General features: G+C 39.6%; 2 protein-coding genes across 4 annotated transcripts in view; one reads left to right on the forward strand and one right to left on the reverse strand.

Moving 5' to 3' along the window:
• Positions 1 to 6,303, forward strand: LOC117488940 (V-type proton ATPase subunit d 1-like). Its single transcript, XM_034138126.1, has 8 exons — positions 1 to 155; positions 1,271 to 1,442; positions 2,247 to 2,425; positions 4,237 to 4,316; positions 4,500 to 4,577; positions 5,434 to 5,610; positions 5,699 to 5,776; positions 6,134 to 6,303. The coding sequence occupies exons 1-8, from the start codon at positions 35 to 37 to the stop codon at positions 6,296 to 6,298; spliced, it is 1,050 nt and encodes a 349-aa protein (XP_033994017.1). The 5' UTR covers positions 1 to 34; the 3' UTR covers positions 6,299 to 6,303.
• A 175-nt stretch (positions 6,304 to 6,478) lies between these two features.
• The window catches only part of LOC117489030, a 51,054-nt gene continuing 36,032 nt past the window's right edge, over positions 6,479 to 21,500 (reverse strand). For 2 of the 3 annotated variants that reach the window (XM_034138262.1, XM_034138261.1), the window contains exons 32-45: positions 20,705 to 20,866; positions 19,128 to 19,290; positions 18,450 to 18,634; positions 16,908 to 17,000; positions 16,626 to 16,830; positions 13,387 to 13,574; positions 11,918 to 12,015; positions 10,491 to 10,675; positions 10,039 to 10,229; positions 9,733 to 9,901; positions 9,527 to 9,645; positions 8,428 to 8,553; positions 7,048 to 7,174; positions 6,479 to 6,945 (exon numbers count right to left, since the gene is read on the reverse strand). In XM_034138262.1, the coding sequence (XP_033994153.1) occupies positions 6,935 to 6,945; positions 7,048 to 7,174; positions 8,428 to 8,553; positions 9,527 to 9,645; positions 9,733 to 9,901; positions 10,039 to 10,229; positions 10,491 to 10,675; positions 11,918 to 12,015; positions 13,387 to 13,574; positions 16,626 to 16,830; positions 16,908 to 17,000; positions 18,450 to 18,634; positions 19,128 to 19,290; positions 20,705 to 20,866 (2,022 nt within the window). In that variant the 3' untranslated portion in view covers positions 6,479 to 6,934. The remainder of the gene's footprint in view (positions 6,946 to 7,047; positions 7,175 to 8,427; positions 8,554 to 9,526; positions 9,646 to 9,732; positions 9,902 to 10,038; positions 10,230 to 10,490; positions 10,676 to 11,917; positions 12,016 to 13,386; positions 13,575 to 16,625; positions 16,831 to 16,907; positions 17,001 to 18,449; positions 18,635 to 19,127; positions 19,291 to 20,704; positions 20,867 to 21,500) is intronic. The other variant, XM_034138263.1, reaches the window with a different exon arrangement.

Genomic DNA, 21,500 nt, shown 5'->3' on the forward strand with positions numbered 1-21,500 from the left:
CTGCTCTCAGGCTTGTTAAAGGCTCATTGGCACCATGGCAGAGCTCAGTTTCAACAAGGATCACGGCTATCTGGAGGGTCTGGTCCGCGGAATGAAGGCTGGGATCCTGACTGACACTGACTATCACAATCTGGCCCAGTGTGACACACTTGATGGTAAGCATGTTGGTGCTGGGGAAGCTAATTTACAGGCATTGGATGAGGTAGAACTGTATACATCCAGATGGGAATTATTGAGTCAGAGAATGCTCTAAAATTACAACAGCATAGGAAAATAGTAGAGTACATACATATGTACACAAGTGAAAAAATATAATTTAATACAAATAAGGCAATTAAAGTAAAAACTCTTTGAGCAAAAAAAAACTGTAGATGTTCCAAATAATATTGATATGACTGTTGTTCTTAGTGTCAGATTTTTCAGCAAAATGGGGAGGACTTGCATGGTTTGACAACTAAAAACGACTTTACTACAGCAAAGCGGAGAAATCTAGTTTGGTTAGCAAAAGCTACTTGGAATAAGTAGTACAAGCTACTTTGAGCATTTGTTGATCAGACTGACAATATATATTTTTGTGAATCAAAATTATTAACGTAATATAACGTAAAAAAGTCAAATGTCTCTCAACTGAGTTATTTTAGAGTGCACACTTGAATGCTGGTCCTACATAAACAACACAAGAAATATACAGCACTATCTTAAACCATTTGACTGACTTGAGTAATGGTCTAAAAAAAGGAAACATGCCAGTTGTCTGCTATCAGAGAGTCATTTGCTGCAGTGTAACTGACAGGGATCATCTTTCCTAACCTGGACCCAATTTTTCAAAACAGTAATCTGATTTTCTTACAAGGTAATAGGCATTCCTTTCTGGGAGACACATATGCTACAGGGCAAGTCAGTGTGGATGAAGACAAATGACTTGTTAATGTTGAGCTAAGGACTGTGTATATTTTCAGGAATGTTTACTTTCCCACTCACCAGTTATGTAAGTTTGTGGATCTTGGAAAGTGTTTGAGATAGTTCTCCTAACAGACCCAATGCAGTTTATTTATTTTACATCATATGTGTCCGCCATCCGCTGAAATCCGTTTAACAAATTGGTCAAAAGTCAGGGAGTGCCATGTGTGAATTACATACTGTATAAACTTCCTGTTTTTTTTTGTAAATGCAAACTCCCAGGAAGCCGTTGTGGAAAAACACTGATTTGAGCTCAAGTTAAGCTATGAGGACGAGAAATGTTGTACAAAATGTTCTTTCCTTTCCCCAGACATGAAGCTGCATCTGCAGAGCACAGATTATGGTAAAATGCTGTCTTCGTCTGAGGAGGACCTGACTGTGTCTCTGGTGGACAGCAAGCTGAGGGAGAACCTGGTGACTGAATTCAGCTGCCTTCGCTCCAACGCCCTGCCTCCATTATCCACCTTCCTTGACTATATAACGTACGATAATGTAATTAATTAAGAATTATACAAAGATCACAAGACATAGTTCCTGTCGTAATCCCTCCATATATCTTGCAATCTACAAGTCCCAAATCCAATCCATTTAAATGTTTAATTTCACAAATCTTTGTGTGCTACAAGATTCAAATGCTGTGTTTCAATTCACGTACTTCTTTACCTATAGCTATTTTAAGTGTGACCCAAAATTCACTATGAGTACCGGGATGATTTTTCGTAACAGTCAAACAGTTGAGTGTGAAACGCTGGAGACTTCACGCACTCAATGATAACCATTTTGGTAACTTGACGGAAGTTGTGTGACCTGCCAAGATTGCGGTTGCTCTGGTGAACACAGCATTATACAATTAAAAAATATACTTTATATTATTTTTACTATTTAATAAACATAGCAGTATACGAGTATAGTGTTGTTAAAAAGAAGCCACTGTTCATTTAATAGTGAACGGTCGTTGCTAGCTAGCTAGCAACAACCAGGCATTCGCTAGGTAAAGAAGTACGTGAATTGAGAGACAGCATTTGAATGGGTTTCCAGCTTGCTAGCTCGCTCGTTAGCTAGCAAGTGTGGACATTTCAACCATCAGCCGGCATCTTAAAAATGTGCACTGCTTCACTGACCGCATGAAAAATGTGTATTCAAATTTAGTCAAAGCAACAGTATGTATATGGGTAAACATTTTCTTAAAATGTAAAATAGTTCAATATGCCCTAAGTAAAAGGGATGTAATATAAAATGCCATGCACACAAATAAAGTAACATCTATTTACTCTGTGTTGCCATAGCTACAGCTACATGATCGACAATGTGGTGATGCTGATCACAGGTGCCCTGAAACAGAGAGATGTGGCAGAGGTTCTCCCACGTTGTCACCCACTAGGAGCTTTTGATCAGATGGCAGCAGTGGGCATCGCTCGCACCCCGACTGAGCTCTACTCAGCCATCCTGGTGGACACACCACTGGGTAGGGTCATTCAATCATTTGTGTTTAACTAACTCCTAAAGATGGTAACTATAGATAAACTCTCAAATAAGATTTAACACCTGAGATGATTTTATATCTCCAGTGTTAAAGTGAGAATTGAATTGTTTTATAATGGGGAGGAAACATTTTCAAAAACTGAAGTTTGATGAATAGGGATCCTTTCTGGTTGGAGATCAAATTAAATATAAAAATATATCATTGTTTAACACCTAAAAGTGGGAGTGGAATCATCTGTGTTTATATACTGTATAAAATATGTGATTGTGGAGAAGGTAGGAGACTCATTGACTATAGGCGCAAACGATAAGTTAACCTTTCAACGCGCTAAACAATTACGTAAAGTTCAGGCAGTGACAATACTGTAGCTCTCGAAGCGTCTTTATATTTTCTCTGTTCTCCATTCTTTTTCACTCTGAATTTTATCAATCAATCAATCAAGACTTGCCAAAAGAAGAAAAACACTCTCCCTCTACTCTTGGTACCTAGACCTTATGTTCCCTTAGCCAATGTTCCCTTATCCTGTGTTCACTTGGCCTTAAGTTCCCTCACCCAACGTAACCTCTGCTCTTTCTACATCACCCAGTGTTCACTCAGCCTATTTTCCCTTAGTCTATGTTCCCTCAACCGGGGTTCCCTCTGGCCCATGGTTCCTCAGCCTATATGTTCCCTCACGCGACGTTCTCTTAGCCTATGTTCCCTCTCCAATTCTTTCCTCAACCTATGTTTCCTACCCCTGTGTTCCCCTGTCAAAAGTACCCTCAGCCCATTGTCCCTTGCCCAATGTTCCTTGAACATATTTATCCAAATTCCCATAAGGCGATGTTCCCTCACTCAATGTTCCTTTAGCCTATTGAGGTTTTCCAAACACATGAAGTGGCTTGGCTCAAATCTGCTTGACGACACAGGGATTTGCATTTTCATTTCAACAGGACTACTCACTTCAAAGTGTGTCTTTAACTGGTCCTCGGGAACTCGGGATCTAAGTAGCTGTGGATAAATTCATTTATATCCCTATTAGTTTTAACAATAAAAGTCCCCCTTTATTTGTTATGCTTACTCTTCCTCCCGGCAGTATTAATAGTCTTGTTCTTATTGAAGAATAGCCATTTACAAAGCTCCACTTTGGAGCCAAATATAAATCACTGAAAGCTGACCACATAGACTTTATAAAGCGTATGTCTCTCTTGTGTCGCACATGAGATCAAGGCACGGTCGCACAACAGGTTGGTGGGAGAGGGAGAGTTAGTTTGTATTCTGTAGGTTGGTTTGGCCCAACTCTGGAGATAGTAAAACTATGGAAATGCAAAACAGCGAGGCCCAGCTTGACTGACAATCAAAATGGTCAACGAACAGTATTTGTTCGGGAGAGGGACGGGTTCAGGAAAGTCATGGTTGGATTTGACCCTGTGTTTTTATCCACCTTCTCCAAAAAGTTGAGAAGTGAGGTTATATAAGGGAACAGCATTCGTCTCTTTAAGTTGAGGAACATTCTTTTGGATTGTTTTTTAATATTGCATTGAGGGAATTACAGGAACATAGGGACATAGGTCTGAGGAAACATTGGCAAGCAACAAAGCTAATCATATATTAGGGCTTTTTCCGTTTTTGACTGTCAGGCTTACTGCTCCCTCCACCGTCAACACCATCCATAAATCAACCGGTCAAAGTTCACAAACACGGATATTCCATCAGAATTGAATCATTTCACGGCCAATTTGGTCTTTAAGCTGCTCGATCAGACATTGGTTTATGCTAGAGACTAATGATACCACTGTGTTGTTGTGTAAAAGCTCCGTTTTTCCAGGAAGCTGTATCCGATACCAACCTGGATGAAATGGAAGCTGAAATTCTCAGAAGCAAGCTGTTTAAGGTGACTACAGGGTCAAATGATACTATAAAGCAGTAATGTGTGTGTCTGTGTGTTCATATAAATTCTGGACTGTTGAGTTTTAAGACAATGTGCTTACCCTCTTCCTTTGGTCAGGGTTTTATGTTACAGACACTTACAGTAAAGACTTTTTTAAAGATATGATGAATATGTGTTTCTTTAAAGGCATATTTAGAGTCTTTCCACTCCTTCTGCAAGAGCCTTGGTGGAGCCACAAGAGATACAATGTGTCCTGTCCTGGAGGTACTGTGAATAGACTTTATACATATTTTGACGTAGACCGTCCTTTTCATGCTAGGAATCATTCAAGTAGGTCTTAAGTCCCATATTTCTTATTGTGTATGGTCATCTCTCCCAAATGTAGTCAAATAACATACAGAGCTGTCTGACCAGAACTGATAATACCAATATTTGAGGAGTCATCTTTAGATAAAAAGCTAATTGCTGCTGCACAGAATTAATACATGAAGGGAAAGGGCTCCAAATTGGAGTAGTACAGTGATGACGTAAAATTGTAGCTAACCGGAAGGGGCATCATATGATAAACAAAATTTGGCAGGATATTCTCCACAAATTAACACCTCTTTGTGATTGTGGAAAAATATTCGGCAGTAGTAAAAAGCTATAAACAAACTACGGTCACATAGAAGCTTCGGACATTCATGAGTAGTGTAATTACTGTCGTATTTAATGTCGCAGAACAAAACGTGAAAATCTAAGCTGGTGAGCCTTATTTGCGGCCTTTAACCAAAAACATGGTTACATTTTTTTTTGACTGTGAGACGAGGGGAACCAGAAGTGGTAAAGAACATGCTACATGCCAAAAATGCTAACAAATGTTACGCATTTTAGGACTCTTTCCTGCATCACTCACAGTGGCAGCAGGGTGGCCACATCTATGTTTCCTTGTTCTTTAGTCATTGCCAATCCTCATGATCAAACTTCATTTCAATCTTAGTATTGTTAGACATCAGCTCCCTGTCTCCAGCATCCTCTTTGTGTTTTCTAGCATATTACTCGTGGAATTTCCTTCACAATTTCTTCAAGTTTTTACTACGTAAGATTTCTTTTTGCTAAAAATGCTGTGTATGTGCTTCAGTTTGAGGCAGACAGGCGTGCCTTCATCATCACAGTGAACTCCTTCGGCACGGATCTCAGCGGGGCAGACAGGAGTGCGTTGTATCCATCTTGTGGCAAACTTTACCCTGAAGGACTGCAACTGCTGGCCAGGGCAGAGGACCATGAGCAGGTCAAAGCTGTGGCAGACTGCTACCCAGTGAGTCCAAACACATTGCCTGCTGTGTTATGACTGCACTTAATCAAAGTCGTAAACAAGGTTAACATGAACCCTAACCTCCCTACAGGGCTATAAGATCATTTTTGATGACCCTGAGACAGAATCAGGATGCAAGACTCTGGAAGACAGATTCTTTGAACAAGAGGTAATATAATATGAAGATTCTTCAGACTTTAGTGTCCTATGAGGATGTGCAATCTAGCTGATGAAGTTTGGGACCAATATATTTGGACCAAGCACAACATTTCACACAAAATGTACCTTGAAAGTACTTACAGGAGGATTGTGGCCACATGTGAAAATAACATCACAATGAGGGTTTACAGCCCTCATTGTGGTAGTAATCATCTTCCGTAGAAGGCAGTTTGTTTACATTATTTTCACTGACGATATGTTAGTGAACATTTTGGGATAACTAAAATATCTATCTATCTATCTATCTATTTGTGTTGTAAGTGCCTTTCTGTGTCTGTTAGAACTCTCATTATCTATCTTTTCCCAGGTGAAGCTGAACACACTTGCTTTCCTGCAACAGTTCCACTTTGGAGTATTTTACTCCTACATCAAACTGAAGGAGCAGGAGAGTCGTAACATTGTCTGGATCGCAGAATGTGTCACACAGCGACAGAAGTCCAAGATACACAACTACATACCTATCTTCAAATAAATGAACAGAGCGTGATTGGTCAATTTTGGGGTGTTTTTCTTCTTCAACATGTCTTCTTTTAGACTCTTTGTAACTTTGTTTATGTATGTAGATTTCAACTAAATTCACCGAAATTTAGAATTAGATAATCCCTTATTCGCATATTTAACGAAAACATCAACAACAACAAAACGGTAATTCAAAAATGTTTGGATTAATTTAATCAACTGGTGAAGTTTCATTTAGATTTTTTTATGTTTTACCCTCTTCTCTATTAGTTCTGTCTTTAATAAACAATCGTAAAATAGCATACAACAGGTAATGCACTTCATAGTCCAAGTTTGCTTGTTAGGATTAGTTACTTTGGGGTCAAATAGTTTTCAGTGTTTGTATTACAGACCACAGAAAATATAAAAAGTGAGGCCTTGTGATTAATAATAAACTTGCTGTAGTTAGTATGTTCACATTCACGTTCCTGGCCCAATATCTGGATGTCTAAATAGTGAGGTATAACAATGTGTAAATATACAATTAAGAACAAAATGCAATACAAAAGTAATGTAGCACAAACAGTGGTATAAAAGTGTAAATGTGTCAGTTTTAGCAGCTAACAGATATCACAAATCCGCCATGTTCACTCTTCATCAGCGCGTCCGGTCATGCTTTCACTAAATAAAAAAACAGAAACATGTCAGGGCAGTTCAGAATCACAGATTTGAGAACATGGTGTGAGTCTAAGCAGTCCTTGGTTGTGTAATGGCCTGACTTACAGCAGTGGACAGGGACCTCCAGAGGTATGTAGTTCTGCCGGCAGAGATGAACAAAAGCAGATGCTAATCTACATGGTGCTCTCCAGGAGCTCAGTTTACACACCGACCAGAACCGACCGGGATCCACCTGACGACAAAAACACTTCACTCAGAAACAATCACATACAGGTGATGCTCAATGCAAAGCCCTCATATAAGATTATTATTGTAGATCAGGGGGATTCAAAGTCAAGGACTGTAGGCCTCTTGCAATGTTTGGAAAAAATTGCGCCTTCACCCTGTCTTACTTTTGCTCAATTCCAGAATGCCTTTGGGATTATGATAAGGTTATTCGAACCCTTAGACACTCAACAATTTAACCAACACATCCTTATATTGCCGTTTGACATAACACAGACTACACTAAATACATAATAGATGACATGCTAAGACTTTTATCAGTTTGGGATTCTGGGAAAGTATGAAAAACTTCTCTCTGAACTATCACTCAAAATAAATCACGCACATTTAGGCTATACTATGTGATCTTATTTTGCTAGTACCCATAGAAACTCCTTCTATGGGTTAGGCAGGTGTAAACGCGTAACAATGGTCAGAAACACATGCAAAAGAAGAAACATCTTCATCAAATTGACAACACATGTGCAGCGTTTGTTGAGCGCTTGTTGACAGTGACAGTTGGCTAGTTTAATAATCCCTGAACGTCAACAAGCGTTCTTGTCCCAGCTGTGTGCGTCACTTTCTAGTGTCCCCATTTCCATTTTGCAGCTTTTTCATTTATGCAACACTTTGAAGAGTTGTTGGTGAATGTTTTGTAAATGCTGCGCATGTGTTGTGAAGTTGGTGACAATGTGTTTTTCATTTGCATGTGTTTTAGCATATTTGTGTTTTAACATTTGCATAGTTTATGAAGCTGCAGCGCGTTTGTCCTAATGGAAATGTTTTGGGCCGTTGTAGCGCGGTTGCACTTGTCGGCCACCCGAGATTTGAGATTGAAGGCATACTCTTAGGCTTTTTTTCTGTTGAATTTATACTGTGTGGAAAATATAAATAAATAAATAAAATAAGTAAGTAAAATATATATTTGACTTGTAAATGTATTTTGAACTAACTACATGTATGCACAAAACGAGTAAATAAATAAAAAGTTTAAATATATATATATACTGTATGTTTTTTTCACTTTCCTTCGCTGAGCCTCCACGGAAATTGCGTGAACTCCGTTAGCATCAGTTAGGTCTGCCAGGTAGGCGCTGTGCCAGACACATGTTTTTAAATTGTGTAACATCCACATCCATCCTCACAAGACGATGATAAGGCTCATTAATAACATCCCACTGGGTACACATTTTTCACTTGCACGAGCGTGTTTGCACTCACCACCCTGAAACAGGAGCTCAGCGGGGAATCAGGAGAGGAGAACAAAGAGTCACAGCTGGGAGGGCCAGTGGCTGCTTGAGGGAGGTGCTCTGTTACACCTGGAGCTTTAATACAATCCAGATTCATCTGAAAAAAACAGACAAAATAAATACTTTCTTGAAAGGTTGTGTCTATGGTAATCCTAGATTTGTGAAAACTGGCAAAGACTCTTGCAAAACTTATTTCGCCCTATGGAAAACCATAATCATAATCTCTACCCTTCAAGGTCAATGTATAACCTTAAGAGTTCCCATCCAGAAACAACCATTTTGTGGTAGGTACATGAGAGGTTTGAGTTCTAGAATTCCTAATAAAAAATTCTTACCACGCCTCCTCTGTAAAAGAAGAATAAAAAAAAGAATTTGCATTAAAGACGGCATATTATGCTCATTTTCAGGTATATTTTGGAATTTACATCCTTTAATGTTCAAAAAGCTCTTTGTTTTTCTCATACTTCCTGTGCTGCAGCACCTCTTTTCACCCTCTGTCTGAAACCAGAGCCCAGTCTGCTCTGATTGGTCAGCTGGCCAGCTCTGTTGTGATTGGTCAACTGCTTAGAGATGTGTCTGAAATATCCCGCCCCTTAGCCTATCATGTTCAATGTGTTGGAGCGCTAGCCAATAGAAACACGATTGTTACATATTGATGTCACTATTGTACATAAGTTAACAAAGGAGTCAAGTGGAGGTGTTTCCGTCAGGGGGGGAGTGGGTGTGAGAGAAACTCCCTCTTGGATAGAACTTTAGGATTTAAGAGTATGCAGACCATTTACATGCATATTTATATACACAAAACACACTGTGAAAGGTCTAAAACAATAACACGGAGAGTGACAAAATCACAATAGCAACCTGTCAATCGCAAGATAGCCCGACCTTTTTTAAATCAAATGTTGACAATAATTTACTAATTGAACACATGCTGTCTTGGAAAAGACTTGAAACTAGGAATTAAGACTTTAAACTCATTAGAAAAAAAGTTTCCTGAAGTAACGAATCAACTGCACTTCCACATTGGCTTCATGTATATAATTGAAGTACAAACACTGACAGTGTCTCACTTGTCTAACCTGCCAACTATGGAAGAACTCCTCCAAGTTTTCAGCCTGAGAACCATCAAGCAAAGGAAAATCGTTCCCGGCTTCATTGTCATTCGTTCCCAACAGACCAGTGGACACACCTATGTAGAAGAAAACATAGACAATAATGAGGATCAGTAGGATATTTAATCTCAGGACTCACGTCAAATCTTTCGTTTTAGACCTACCATGCAACCATCCATCGAGAGTGAAGCTGCACAGCTCAAGCAACAGGTCACATGACACTGACGCCCCATTCTGATTGGACACCTGCACAATGTTTGACCCTCTTCTGACAGTTACTCCATTGTCACTGTGAAATGTGCGCGTAACATCGTGGTTGCAATTGGCCTTCACCTAGGACACAAACATGTATTTTATTTATTTTTAAAGGCACGTTGAAAGAAGTCCGTCTGCTGCAGTTTTCATTTTGTTCTCTGACTAAACACAGTCCACTCTTCTAATTCTTTGGAGTCCCCAGCATGAACACATACCTGTCCATTGTGCTGAATGGTGACGGTGCTGTTATTCATTTCTATGAGAAGGAAGTCTGTATTGCGCAGCAGTGTGAATGAAGGCTCAGCGCTGACGTCTTGAGCAAGGAGCAGTGCACAGGAGGGGGGGAGCTCATACAGATGACCATCAAATGTCACCACAAACTGATCTGCCACCAACAGAGCTTGGTCTGAAAGAGAAAAACAGAAAGAGAGAGACATCATTAAAATTACAAGATTACAGAAAATATTTCACCTACAAAATCTCATTTACCCAGTTGCATGCTCACGATCTAAAACACATGCATTTTCATTGAGACCTTACTATTTAATTGTCTCAATGAAGTGGAAGAGGTCATATAATGGAAAACTCAAAGGGACATTGTTTTGGGTAAAGTATTCCTCTAAGTCCTAAAGTTGCATTGCGTTTCTTACTGATAAATGTGTCTTACGTTTAAACGGGCTGTCCATCATCTTCCTTTTGAGGCGGTAAAGTTCAGCTGTGGGCCTGACAGTGGCGAGGGTCTGCAGGGGTCTCAGGAGCCACTCCTCCAGAAGGATTTCTACCAGTCCAGCCTCGGACACCCTGGACCAGGGGAGCGGTGGCAGCGGCACTGACACAACCACTGAACACTCACTGGAAAAAAAAACAAGGCAAGGTTAAAAATATCTTACTGGAATAATTTTCTTATTAACTTACATCTTTTTTATTAAGATTTCGGAATGTAACAGCAAATACACAACTATGAAGTTTGAGTTTATATACATTTTCACTACAGTGAGGGACACAGAGGGGACACAATTGTATGTATACAAGACATGAAAAAGTGGATTTTGCATAATAAGTGTCCTTTAACTACTTCATGACAGAATATTGGAGATAAAGCCGCACATGAAAATCATGAAATCTGTCAACCCTTAGCTCATCCACCTGTCATTCAGAGGACATTCCAACCTGGTCTTTAAAACCTGTATTTTAGGCAGGTGGTCAGAATATTTTATCATTATTAACTGCTCCCTGTCTTTTGCCACTTTTTACCCCTTCTTGAAGAAACCATGGTTAGATTTATCTGTTTTTACACATTTTAGGTCTATCTCCAAGCTTTTGTTTTTATCCAAGATTTAGGAATACAAATGTCTTCACACAGTTGATTTCTTTATGTTTAACAAAAATCTTACCATTGAAAAATGTAATCTGGTTTTCAAGCTCGACACGACACATGGTTTTAAAATGACTTACTGCTTGTATCTCTGTCATTCGTGGAGCCTCTCGTGACCCTTACTTTTGTGGGTGCCCCCCAGGGCTCTATACTGGGTCCTCTTGCCACTAACTTGCTATCCCTGGGGCAAACCATGCCAAGTATAGACCTTCAATTATATGCAACTGTATGTCCCTTAGAACCTGACACAACTAATGTTTCCTATATTATGTCTTGGCTCAATGATAATAAGAATAGGACATCCTAAAATGTTGTAATTTCAAAAAAGAGGCCCGCAACCTGGTAGTTATTTTCAACTCAAGTCCTTATTTTCTTCTGCAGATTAAGGAAAGGCCTTCATGCTTTTATCTCCTCCAGAGTTAACTACCGCAGTGCTTTGTATTGTGCTATCAGCAGGCAAAACATCCAAGAATACTAGGCAGAGAAACTCAATAACCTCTTCTTAAATCTCACTTTTATCTTTTAAACCTTTTCTTAAAGACAGAGTATTTAATTTCACTTTTTTTATATAGTTTTATATCTTTCTTTCATTATTATTAAAACTTAAGAAAGAATATGTCCCTCCACTGACCTCTGTTCGTAACTGAATGAAAGGAATGTTTAAATTCAAAATGGGTTTCATGGAGCTTTTCTATGTTTGTGTAAGACATGTGCAGTACCTGGGGGAGAATTTGTAGACAGAGGCCAGGCGTTTCCTGACCCCAGACAGAGCCATCGCCAGCCTGGTCTCCACCCAGTGGTAGGCATGCTTTCCTGCCTGGTTCACAGAACACCATCAGTCATCATTCCATTTGACAAGCTTATCATCATATGACAGGGCAGGGGGTGAGGGGGCAGCGGATATGGCTTGGGTAAATGTCCAATTGTCAAAAATATGATCAACCATCTCAACCTGACCCACAAAACTGCTCACTGTACTAAAGGAGCAAAATGATTAGGACTGGAGGACCGGGAGAAGAACAGAGACACGGACTGAGCAGCTGTACTCGCCCACCGTGCACACCGTGTGTGTGTGTGTGTGTGTGTGTGTGTGTGTGTGTGTGTGTGTGTGTGTGTGTGTGGTGTGTGTGTGTGTGTGTGTGTGTGTGTGTGTGTGTGTGTGTGCGTGCGTGTGTGTGTGTGTGTGTGTGTGTGTGTGTGTGTGTGTGCGTGCGTGTTGTGTGTGTGTGTGTGTGTGTAGTAAAGTAAAATGAACATTCTTCTACTTTATATTTTATGTTTACCAATTTGTTATTGCATAACTTGAGAGGATTTCGCATCACTACAAATAGATTATGATCGTAAAAACAAAGTATCCCAGTTTATGCAGGTTTTAACAAAACCAGGTCAAGAGCTCTTTCAGGTTTTTGAAACCTGGATATTTAGATGCAGACAACATAAACAAGTTACCCTACTGTAACCCTAAACCTAACTCAGATTGTAGTTCTTCAATGTCAACACATTATTTTAGTCAGCTAAATAGAATTGACCAGGGCTGTCAATGTTAACGAGTTGTTCAAATATCTTCTGTAATTCCAGCATAGATGTTTACTATGAATCGCATGGCAGTGCAAAGGCAAACAAAACGGAGAAGTCGGCACGAGCTACATGTATCTGCAGACTGGAGACCACTGGACATCAGTGAGCAATGGAACACCTCATCCATCACAAATGGCAACTGCACTTGTTGGCTTTAGGTGTGGTTAGTACAGAGATAAGGCGCTTTGCTGAACCATGCTCCTGTAGTTGCACAGGAGTGGGAGAAAGCGGACAGTCTCCACTGTAGGACAGATAGAGCCCGCAGTATGATAGTGGCAGAGATAACATGCCATGCATGTGTAGCGCACATTATACAGAGTGGTATCACAGCGGCTCTCTGTGACATCAGCTTTGTCGATGCTTTAGCTGTCAGACTTCATGCCATAAATTCAGATATCATGTTATAATAAAGTAATAAATTATTTCTATTAGCAGTTTGTCATACATTTCTTAATTACACACCACACGTGTTTTTTTTTTTCTCCCCCAAATACGAGTAAACACTAGTATTTGAACTATATTATTGTATTTAAGTGTTTTAATCGTTGACAGCACTAGAATTTGCTAATCTTACTATAACGTTTGTTGCTAAGAAAAAAGTATTTCTCACCACATCCAGGGTGGCGCTGAGCGTGGTGACCCCGGCCTGAGCCAGGGGCCTCAGCTGAGGGTTCCCAATCAGCACAGGGAGGACATGCATCAGCCCGTCAGTCCACAGAGAAACAGCCTCCCTCCACAGCGCCTCCACCCTCTGGCCCTTCACATCTTGGTACACACCTGCCAGAGTGGCCAGGGGCCCTGAGAATAGAGCAAAATGCGTTAAGATGAGAGCAGCAGATAAACAGTATTATCACATTCAAATAACTCAAATGGAAAGTAGGGGTAAAGTATCCTGACAACAGAAACATTGGGAAAAGATGCTTCTCATGCGTCACATAATGACGCAAAGGAAAAGATAATTAGTTTGTGATTTCATGAAGAAATTAGATTTCTGGCTTTGAGGAAAGGCAGGGACTGACTGCACTCACTCAAAAAGTCAAATTTAATTCCGCTGACCATATCAGTATAGCGCTCATTAGCCCGTGGACCTGTCTGTCCTAGAAGCAGGCTTAAACCTACTTTACTTTACTTTAGACTTTACTGTGCCCCAGAAGGAAATTCCTTACAGCACCGTACACATCACAGAGCAGTACACGTGAACACCAGTACACACTCCTATCCAGTGAGGCCAGTTGTTCAAAGGGAAGATTGGAAGTTTTGAAGTGGGGTTGTATTAGGAACTTATCTTTAGAAAGTGTGCGCTGTATTTAGAATATTTTTACCAATTTTGAAGCTACTCTCTATGCTCTCCTCAAAGCCATTGGATTACTTTGAAACAAATTGGAAGGTTGGTGGTACAAATCCGAGCCTCCACAAGTTGACTGTCACATGTTGACTGTCGATACGTCCTTGGGCAAGATACATACACTTAACCCAAAGTTGCTCAGGATGTCAAGGTAAGTCCGAGGGAATGCTTGAGAGATTGTATGAATAGTCTGCATGAGCAGGTCCAAAACATTTCCATAAGGAGAAACGCACTGCAGTTTCAAAAACACTGCAAATGAAAAAACACGAATGAGCCAAAACACATGCAAATAAAGAAACATCTTCACCTACTTAAAAACACATGCGCAGTGTTAACTAAAAGCGCTGCATAAACAAAAACTCTGCAAATAAAAAAATGCTGCAAGAAGCTAAAAACACAATGAAAATCAGGGGACACTAAAAAGTGATGCACACACAGGCCAACTGTCACTGTCAACCTCAAATGTACGTTTTATTGGCTTATTTAAACAATGTGACTGCACAATTCCTCCCGATATTATTGCAGATCTGCTATAAGCTAGTTAGCTAATGTAGCTAACCTAGTCATTTAAAATATACTGACAAAACACTTACAATTACAATTATGAAACAGACTAACTCTGCCAACACTGACAGTTGGCCAACTTTATAATCGCTGACGCGCTCCGGTCCCAGCTGTGTGCATCATGCATGTGTTGGCAGGATGGTGAAGATGTTTCTTGATTTGTATATTTTGACACGTTTGTGTTTTTTATATCTGCATCACTTCTGAAGCTGCAGCGTGTTTCTCCTAATGGAAGAGTGTTAGCCTGTTTGCACCTGTCGGCCACCAAAGACTGATAAAGCAATATATAGATGCAGTCCACGCAAATAAGAGAAAGGAATAACTGGCCTCTGATGGCAAGGAAAAGTGTTGATAGTGAAAATATTCTGATCTCATACAACCCCACCTTTACACATCTGTACTGTGTTCCCTTTCTTGTAGTGTGTTTTTTTTGTGAATGTAAAATGTAAAGGCTAAAATCCCTGTGTTCCCTCTAGACTGAGTCCCCAAGCCCCGTCTAAGACGCCTCCATTGGACTCCTTTATTTTTTCTTCTGTTACATGAGGACATCCCTATGTAACACTTGCTTCTATTGGCTAGCATGTCAACACATTGTATGTGATAGGCTAAGGGATACCAATCAGGGCAGACTGGGCTCTGGTTTCAGACAGAGGGTGAAAAGAGGTGCTGCAGCACAGCCAGTATGAGAAAAATAAAGAGCTTTTTGAACATTAAAGCATAGAGACATGTCACAGTAGAGACACTAAATATAAAGATGAACCTGAATTTAGCAGAATATGTCCTCTTTCAAGCGTTATTTTCAAGTGAAAGAACCACAATGTTTCCTGTTAGACCCCAAGCCTGTTTCAGGTTTCAGGCTCGAAAATGACATGCCCAGAACAAATGACTATAACTTCACTTCTAAAAGGGGTAAATTAATAATCTTTTTTCTCAAAGCAAGGTTACATCTGTGAGATGGATGTAGAAGTGTCAGAATCAATATAGATGTTTCTGTGTCAGAATAAATTCAGATGGAACATAGTAAAAAAGTGTAAATTCTTATACTTATAGTGGAAACCACCCTTGAATGATGGGTTAGTAGACTAAAAGCTTTAGGAATCCAAACTACAACATATAATAAGTACCCTGTATCAAGATTGAGGCAAAACAAGATAAAATTGACCTTTTTAGAGAGATTTAGGGAAAAAAAGTCCAGGTGGACTAAGCTTTGGGCACATTTGGGCACATCTGGTTCCATCAGTGCCATTTGACCTTTTTCAGGTACCAGACTGTAAAAATCATTTTATAACATTGAATCATCACTATAGTTAATCATTCCATAAAAAAAAAAAAAAAAAAAAAAGATTATTGTAAAATTTTAAAATATTTAACCTGCTAATTATTGTCATGGATTTGAAAACTGATGTTGTTTATTTGCTATGTTCTGGCTGCTAGCTAAGTGAATTCTTGCCTGCAGTGATGGGGTGTAAACCCATGGAATCTGTGGAATCTCAGCTTTCAGATGATGTGTTGTTTGTGCAGAAAGTATGAATTATAAATGATAATTTTTGTGAGTTATGAGCAGAAATAGCATTAGTCCGTATTTGCTAAGGGCTCATTTAAAGGCTTCTTGTGGGAATTATTTTTTTTTTTTTTTCATTTTTTTTTTTTTCGTATCGTCAGTTAGCTGAGTTTCTTCCCGTCAGCTGGGTGTGGAACGTTAATAGTTTCATAAATGACACTTCAGAGATCACACTGGTGCTAGCAGATGTAGCATTTTCGGACCCTTCGGCGGGTCCGTGGGGTTTAACAGGTTTTTAAGGAAAAGTAAAGTATTGGCCAAACCAAAGCAGCACATCTCTTTTATCTGCTCTCTTAATCTTTCTCAATTTCCTTTTCAGTGACACAAAATGCACGACCCCATGGAGGCAATGTCTGCCATGTGACCCCTGTGGACTCACTCCTCAGTTCCTGTTGTCCCAGCAGAGAGGCGTGCTGCAGCAGGCTGAGGAGGCGCGGCAGGCTGTCGGTCAAGACGCGGCGCAGGGGGCTGTGCTGCCACAGAGCCAGCAGACCCCCCTGTCTGTGCTGCAGCAGAGCCTGAGCATGCTGGGAAACATGAAGCGGAACGGCACTCAGCTCCTGAAGCAACTCGCTGTCCCTGGACTGTGGAGAGAAGGTTGCCAAGTTCAAAAAATGTAAATGCTTTGTTGACGTAACTTATCCTGCAGTCATTTGTTTACCTGCTGTCTGAATTCCACGAGGAGATGCTGTAATGTCTTGACTCTTTCCAGCAGCTTGGTCTGTATGCGAGTGCTTAGATATTGAATCCGTGCCTGTGAAAACAAAAACATGTTGAACAGAAACTGAATAAATTGAACTTATTATTCTCTTCACGGACCAACTCTATGGAATAATAGAATGATTACATTTAATGGGGAATTGTTACGAGGAAGGCATTTTCTTTGTTTATGATCTGTCCGATTGCACTGGTCACTTTATTTCTTGCACAATTTGAAAATACAGACATAACAGATAAAAAAAGTATACATTGCAGGAAGAGGCAGAAAACCAAATGGTCTTATTTGAAGCCTCCACCTAAATAAAGTTAAAATTCACAATGTTATAGAGAACACAAGGTTAATATACAAACCAACCACCATCACTACCTTTTTAGGTATCATTTAAATTATAGTAATATTAATAAAGTGATTTCTGTGTCGCTGATTCAGTTAATCAAGAATATTTGTATGTTTTCTATTGACAGGACAGATTGCCAAATTGGTGATTAATGATTAAATAATTTAAAAAAAAATTACTTAATTATGTATTTGTACTGTGGTTTGAAGTACATAACGGGCTGTTTGAAGTGCCAGATATGTAAACCATTATGAGTAAAGCACATTCTGGAATTATGATAATGGTATATTTTTTTTCGTTAAATAATAAAAATTGGATATAATACAAGATAAGATAAATGACAACCAGACTTTTGACCAATCATTTCAAATTTTTGCATTGACTTTTTAAAATGTCTCTATTTCTGACATGGTTAATTTGATAATTACTTTTTTTACAATTACATATCTACTGTCAACACAGTCTCACGGCATTTCGTGTTATAGTCACGAAATTAATCTATTGATTCGTGTTCACCAACACGATTTCCCCATTTTTTTTAGTGTCACACAGAACGATTTTGAAAGCAATGTAAATAATAACAAATTAGAAGGAAAAAAAGATTTAAAAAATACAGATTTCAGTATTCTGACACAGAACGATTTTAGAAGCAATGTATTTATATTGGTAGTATGTTTTGTGCCTGCACCAAATAATAACAAATTAGAAGGAAAAAAAGATGACAAAAAATACAGATTTCAGTATTCTGAGGCTCTGAGCCCCATTTCTTTTCCTCGCGGACGGCAAAAAAACTCAGACATTATACTATTTAAAATAAAAACAATAATCGTGGCTTGATATTGAGTAAGAAAATATTTTTATGAACCACACAGCTTCCGGTCTTCCAAGACCCGACCGGACAAAAAGACGTGGTACAGGCACGAAACATACTACCAATAGAAATTGCATATAAATCCCATATTCTACTTGCATATAAAATCCCCCACACTTAAGTGTTCTATGTTTATTCTACCATGTATTGGTTTATACAGCATGTCTGTATTCTCTATGAGTGCTTGTAGGCTTGTTAATGAGTATTAGTATTTTAAAAAGTGCCATGCTTTATGGTAATATTAATGTATCTGATGTTGTTGTCTTGGTGATACCTCCACTGCTGTCAGACTTTCCAAACAGCCTCCTGCTCTCAGCCTCAGCCTCTGATTGGCTGCTCCCACACACACACTGCCCAGAGTCTCAGGGTCTGTGCTGCTGCCGTCTCGTTTCTGCACATCCAGCGTCACACTGCCATTTGTTCCCACACACGCCACAACTGTGACGTCCTCGCTCACACCTGGACATAAACACATTCAAATATTCATCATCCTAGATTCAACATTTTTGTCTTTTTTTATTTCTTTTTTCTTAAGAAATTCATTTTTTACAGAGCAAACGCAATACAAATGTAATACAGTTAAAACAATAATACCTAAAACAAATCTGTAAGAAAGAAGAACTCAAAAATGATGATGGGATATATTTAGCAGGAAACGGATATATAGTCAACATCTAACCAAAGGTCATTTCTAATATTTTGTGTTTACCCATCTTCCCCATTTTGTATCAAATATATCAACACAAAAATAGGAATTATCATGGTTATTTCCATTTAATGTTTTTAAGGTTATCATCTTTTGATTATTTCCTTAGAATGTGTTTAGTGGCTACTCTAACTAATAGGCTGAAGTAAATATTCTTCTTGATTTCTTCTGTTTTTTTTTGCAGAAGTTGTGGGTTTTTGTTTAGAGCAATATCAAAATCCATATTTATTTTTCAGATGTATTCACCGTTCATATAACCCGCTGTGCTCTGCAGACATGGTCCCTCCGCCGTCCCGTTAAGCCAGATCTTCTCTCTGCCGTCCAGTCTGGCCTGCACCTGGAGACCGGACCCCCGGGGCCCAGACAGGACACTGCCCCCCACCTCCACACTCCAGTTGCCCATCCTAGACTGTGAAGTGTACAACACACACATTGTTGTACTTGTGTATTCATAAGAACTCATTTTTTTACCTTGCAAAATACAGGTTAGCTGGTCTACCACTGACACAATTGATTGTTTAGCTTGTGTTAATGGATGACTTTAGGGTTTAAAGGGTTAGTTCAGTTTCATCAAAGTCATACAATAATACAATAGATCAAGGCAGCAGTAAACCAGCAACCCAAGTTCTGCTAGGTAAAATACTGCTTTTTAATGGAGTAAAAAAGGGTTAGCATAGCTAACAGCTTCAGTTCTTTGTTGGAAAAGGATATCTCACTTCAGGTTAAAGCTTGGGAAAATATTATTGTAATACTCTTGGTGGTGAGTGGTATTACCTTCTGGTCAATTATGTAAATGTCAATAATAGGGGTTTAAAAGAAAAAGTTGTACTGTTATGTACTATCACAAATAAATGCCAAAGCCTTGGCCTAATCTAGATCATGTTATTATGAACCTTTTAAGAAGTGAGATTCAACTCTTTACTTTCCACAAATGTCCTTAGGCTGTATACTGTAAACTTGGTCCTCACTAAGACACAAAAACAAATGCACACACACACAGCAGCAGCACTAACAGCCTCTGTGTAGAGAGTGCTATTTAATCCAATCCCACCAATGCCTTATCACTGGAAAGTTCCGGCAGCACAGTAATAAAACCATCATGTTCAATAAACGGAAAGAAACACCACCCTTTTTAACTAAAGTTCATGACGAGACACATGTCAGTGTAATAAACCCATTTAACACACTTCAGATCTGCAACATTACTAACTATTCTGATAATAATCTAATCTTTCAAGTAATTGTTTATGCAAAATTGTTTGGAAATGCTGTTGTTGCCCTCTCAAGTATGGAGATTTACTGCTTTTCTGTTTTATATGTATATAATATAAGACTTTGGGAGTTTTACAAAAAAAGACAATAACAAGATATCACCTTGGTATTTTAGAAACTGGGATGGACATTTCTGACTATATTCTGACATGTTATCAGTGGTGGGAAGTAAAAAAAAAATCTATTTACTCAAATTAGGTACTTAGGTAAAAATTGGAGGTATTTTACTTGAGTGTTTTCTCTTTGTGCCACTCTATACTTCTACTCCAACTGATTTAAAAGGTTGATATTGTACTTTTTACTATGCTATAAATATTTGACACCTAAAACAACCTTTTCAGGACATTTTCCTGATCATACTTAAATAAGCTAATATACTAGTACTTTTACTTCCGTAAAGGACCTCAATACTTCTCCCACCACTGCATTTTGTAGATCTAAAGATTAATCAATCAACTAAAATATATTTGGTAGCTTCTAAAATTGAAAGTAATGTTTACAAATGTGAATGAAACCAAGGAAAACTAAGATTTGATCCAGGGGATGTTCACCTTGGAGAACAGAGACATTTTGGAGCCCTGGGCTGTGGAGGAGTTGGTCAGAGCGACGGTGAGGCTGCACTGGTGGGGCCGTCCTGTCACCGAGAGGCGAGACTGAGAGTAAAACAGCTCCTCTCCCGAGTTCACGCTGTGGGATCCTGACCACGATACAGTCTGAGAGACACACAGAGAAAATAAACAACAGCTGGAGAAAGGAACCAAGCACAGCGGCATCCTGGGAGTCTGAAAACGTACAAGAAATTACGGGAAAAAAAGATTCCTCCAGGGTTCAGAGTCTATGCAAGTTGAACCACACACATTACCAAAACGCCGGGTTATGTATTGTAACCCTTGTTATATTAACACAGGCGGAGCCCTCTACTGGACTCTATGGGTACTACCTTATCATGCAAGCATTCACCTACTGAGATTTCTATAGACGTAGCCGGCCCCGGGGCGGGCCTACCTGAATGCGTGCGCATCTCACTTCCCTATAAAAGGAGGCCTCGCCTCCTGACCACCATCCTACACCACTCTTCAGCGAGCGGCATAGGACAGACAGTGCCCCCAAGGTAGAGGGCTCTGCCTGTGTTAATATAACAAGGGTTACAATACGTAACCCGGCGTTATATCTCTCACAGGCTCCGCCCTCTACTGGACTCTATGGGTACAGTGGGCGGAGCCCCGATGTATGCACGCACTGTCGTCCAGCACACCGTTCCACCTCACTGTCCCTGACCGGCTTTAGCAGCCACTGCGCCTCACTCACCTCTCCCTCGGTTGTAACCGTGGAGAAGTCCGGGCTGCG

The sequence above is a fragment of the Trematomus bernacchii genome, unplaced genomic scaffold (genome assembly GCF_902827165.1).
Source record: "Trematomus bernacchii unplaced genomic scaffold, fTreBer1.1, whole genome shotgun sequence".
NCBI lineage: Eukaryota > Metazoa > Chordata > Actinopteri > Perciformes > Nototheniidae > Trematomus > Trematomus bernacchii.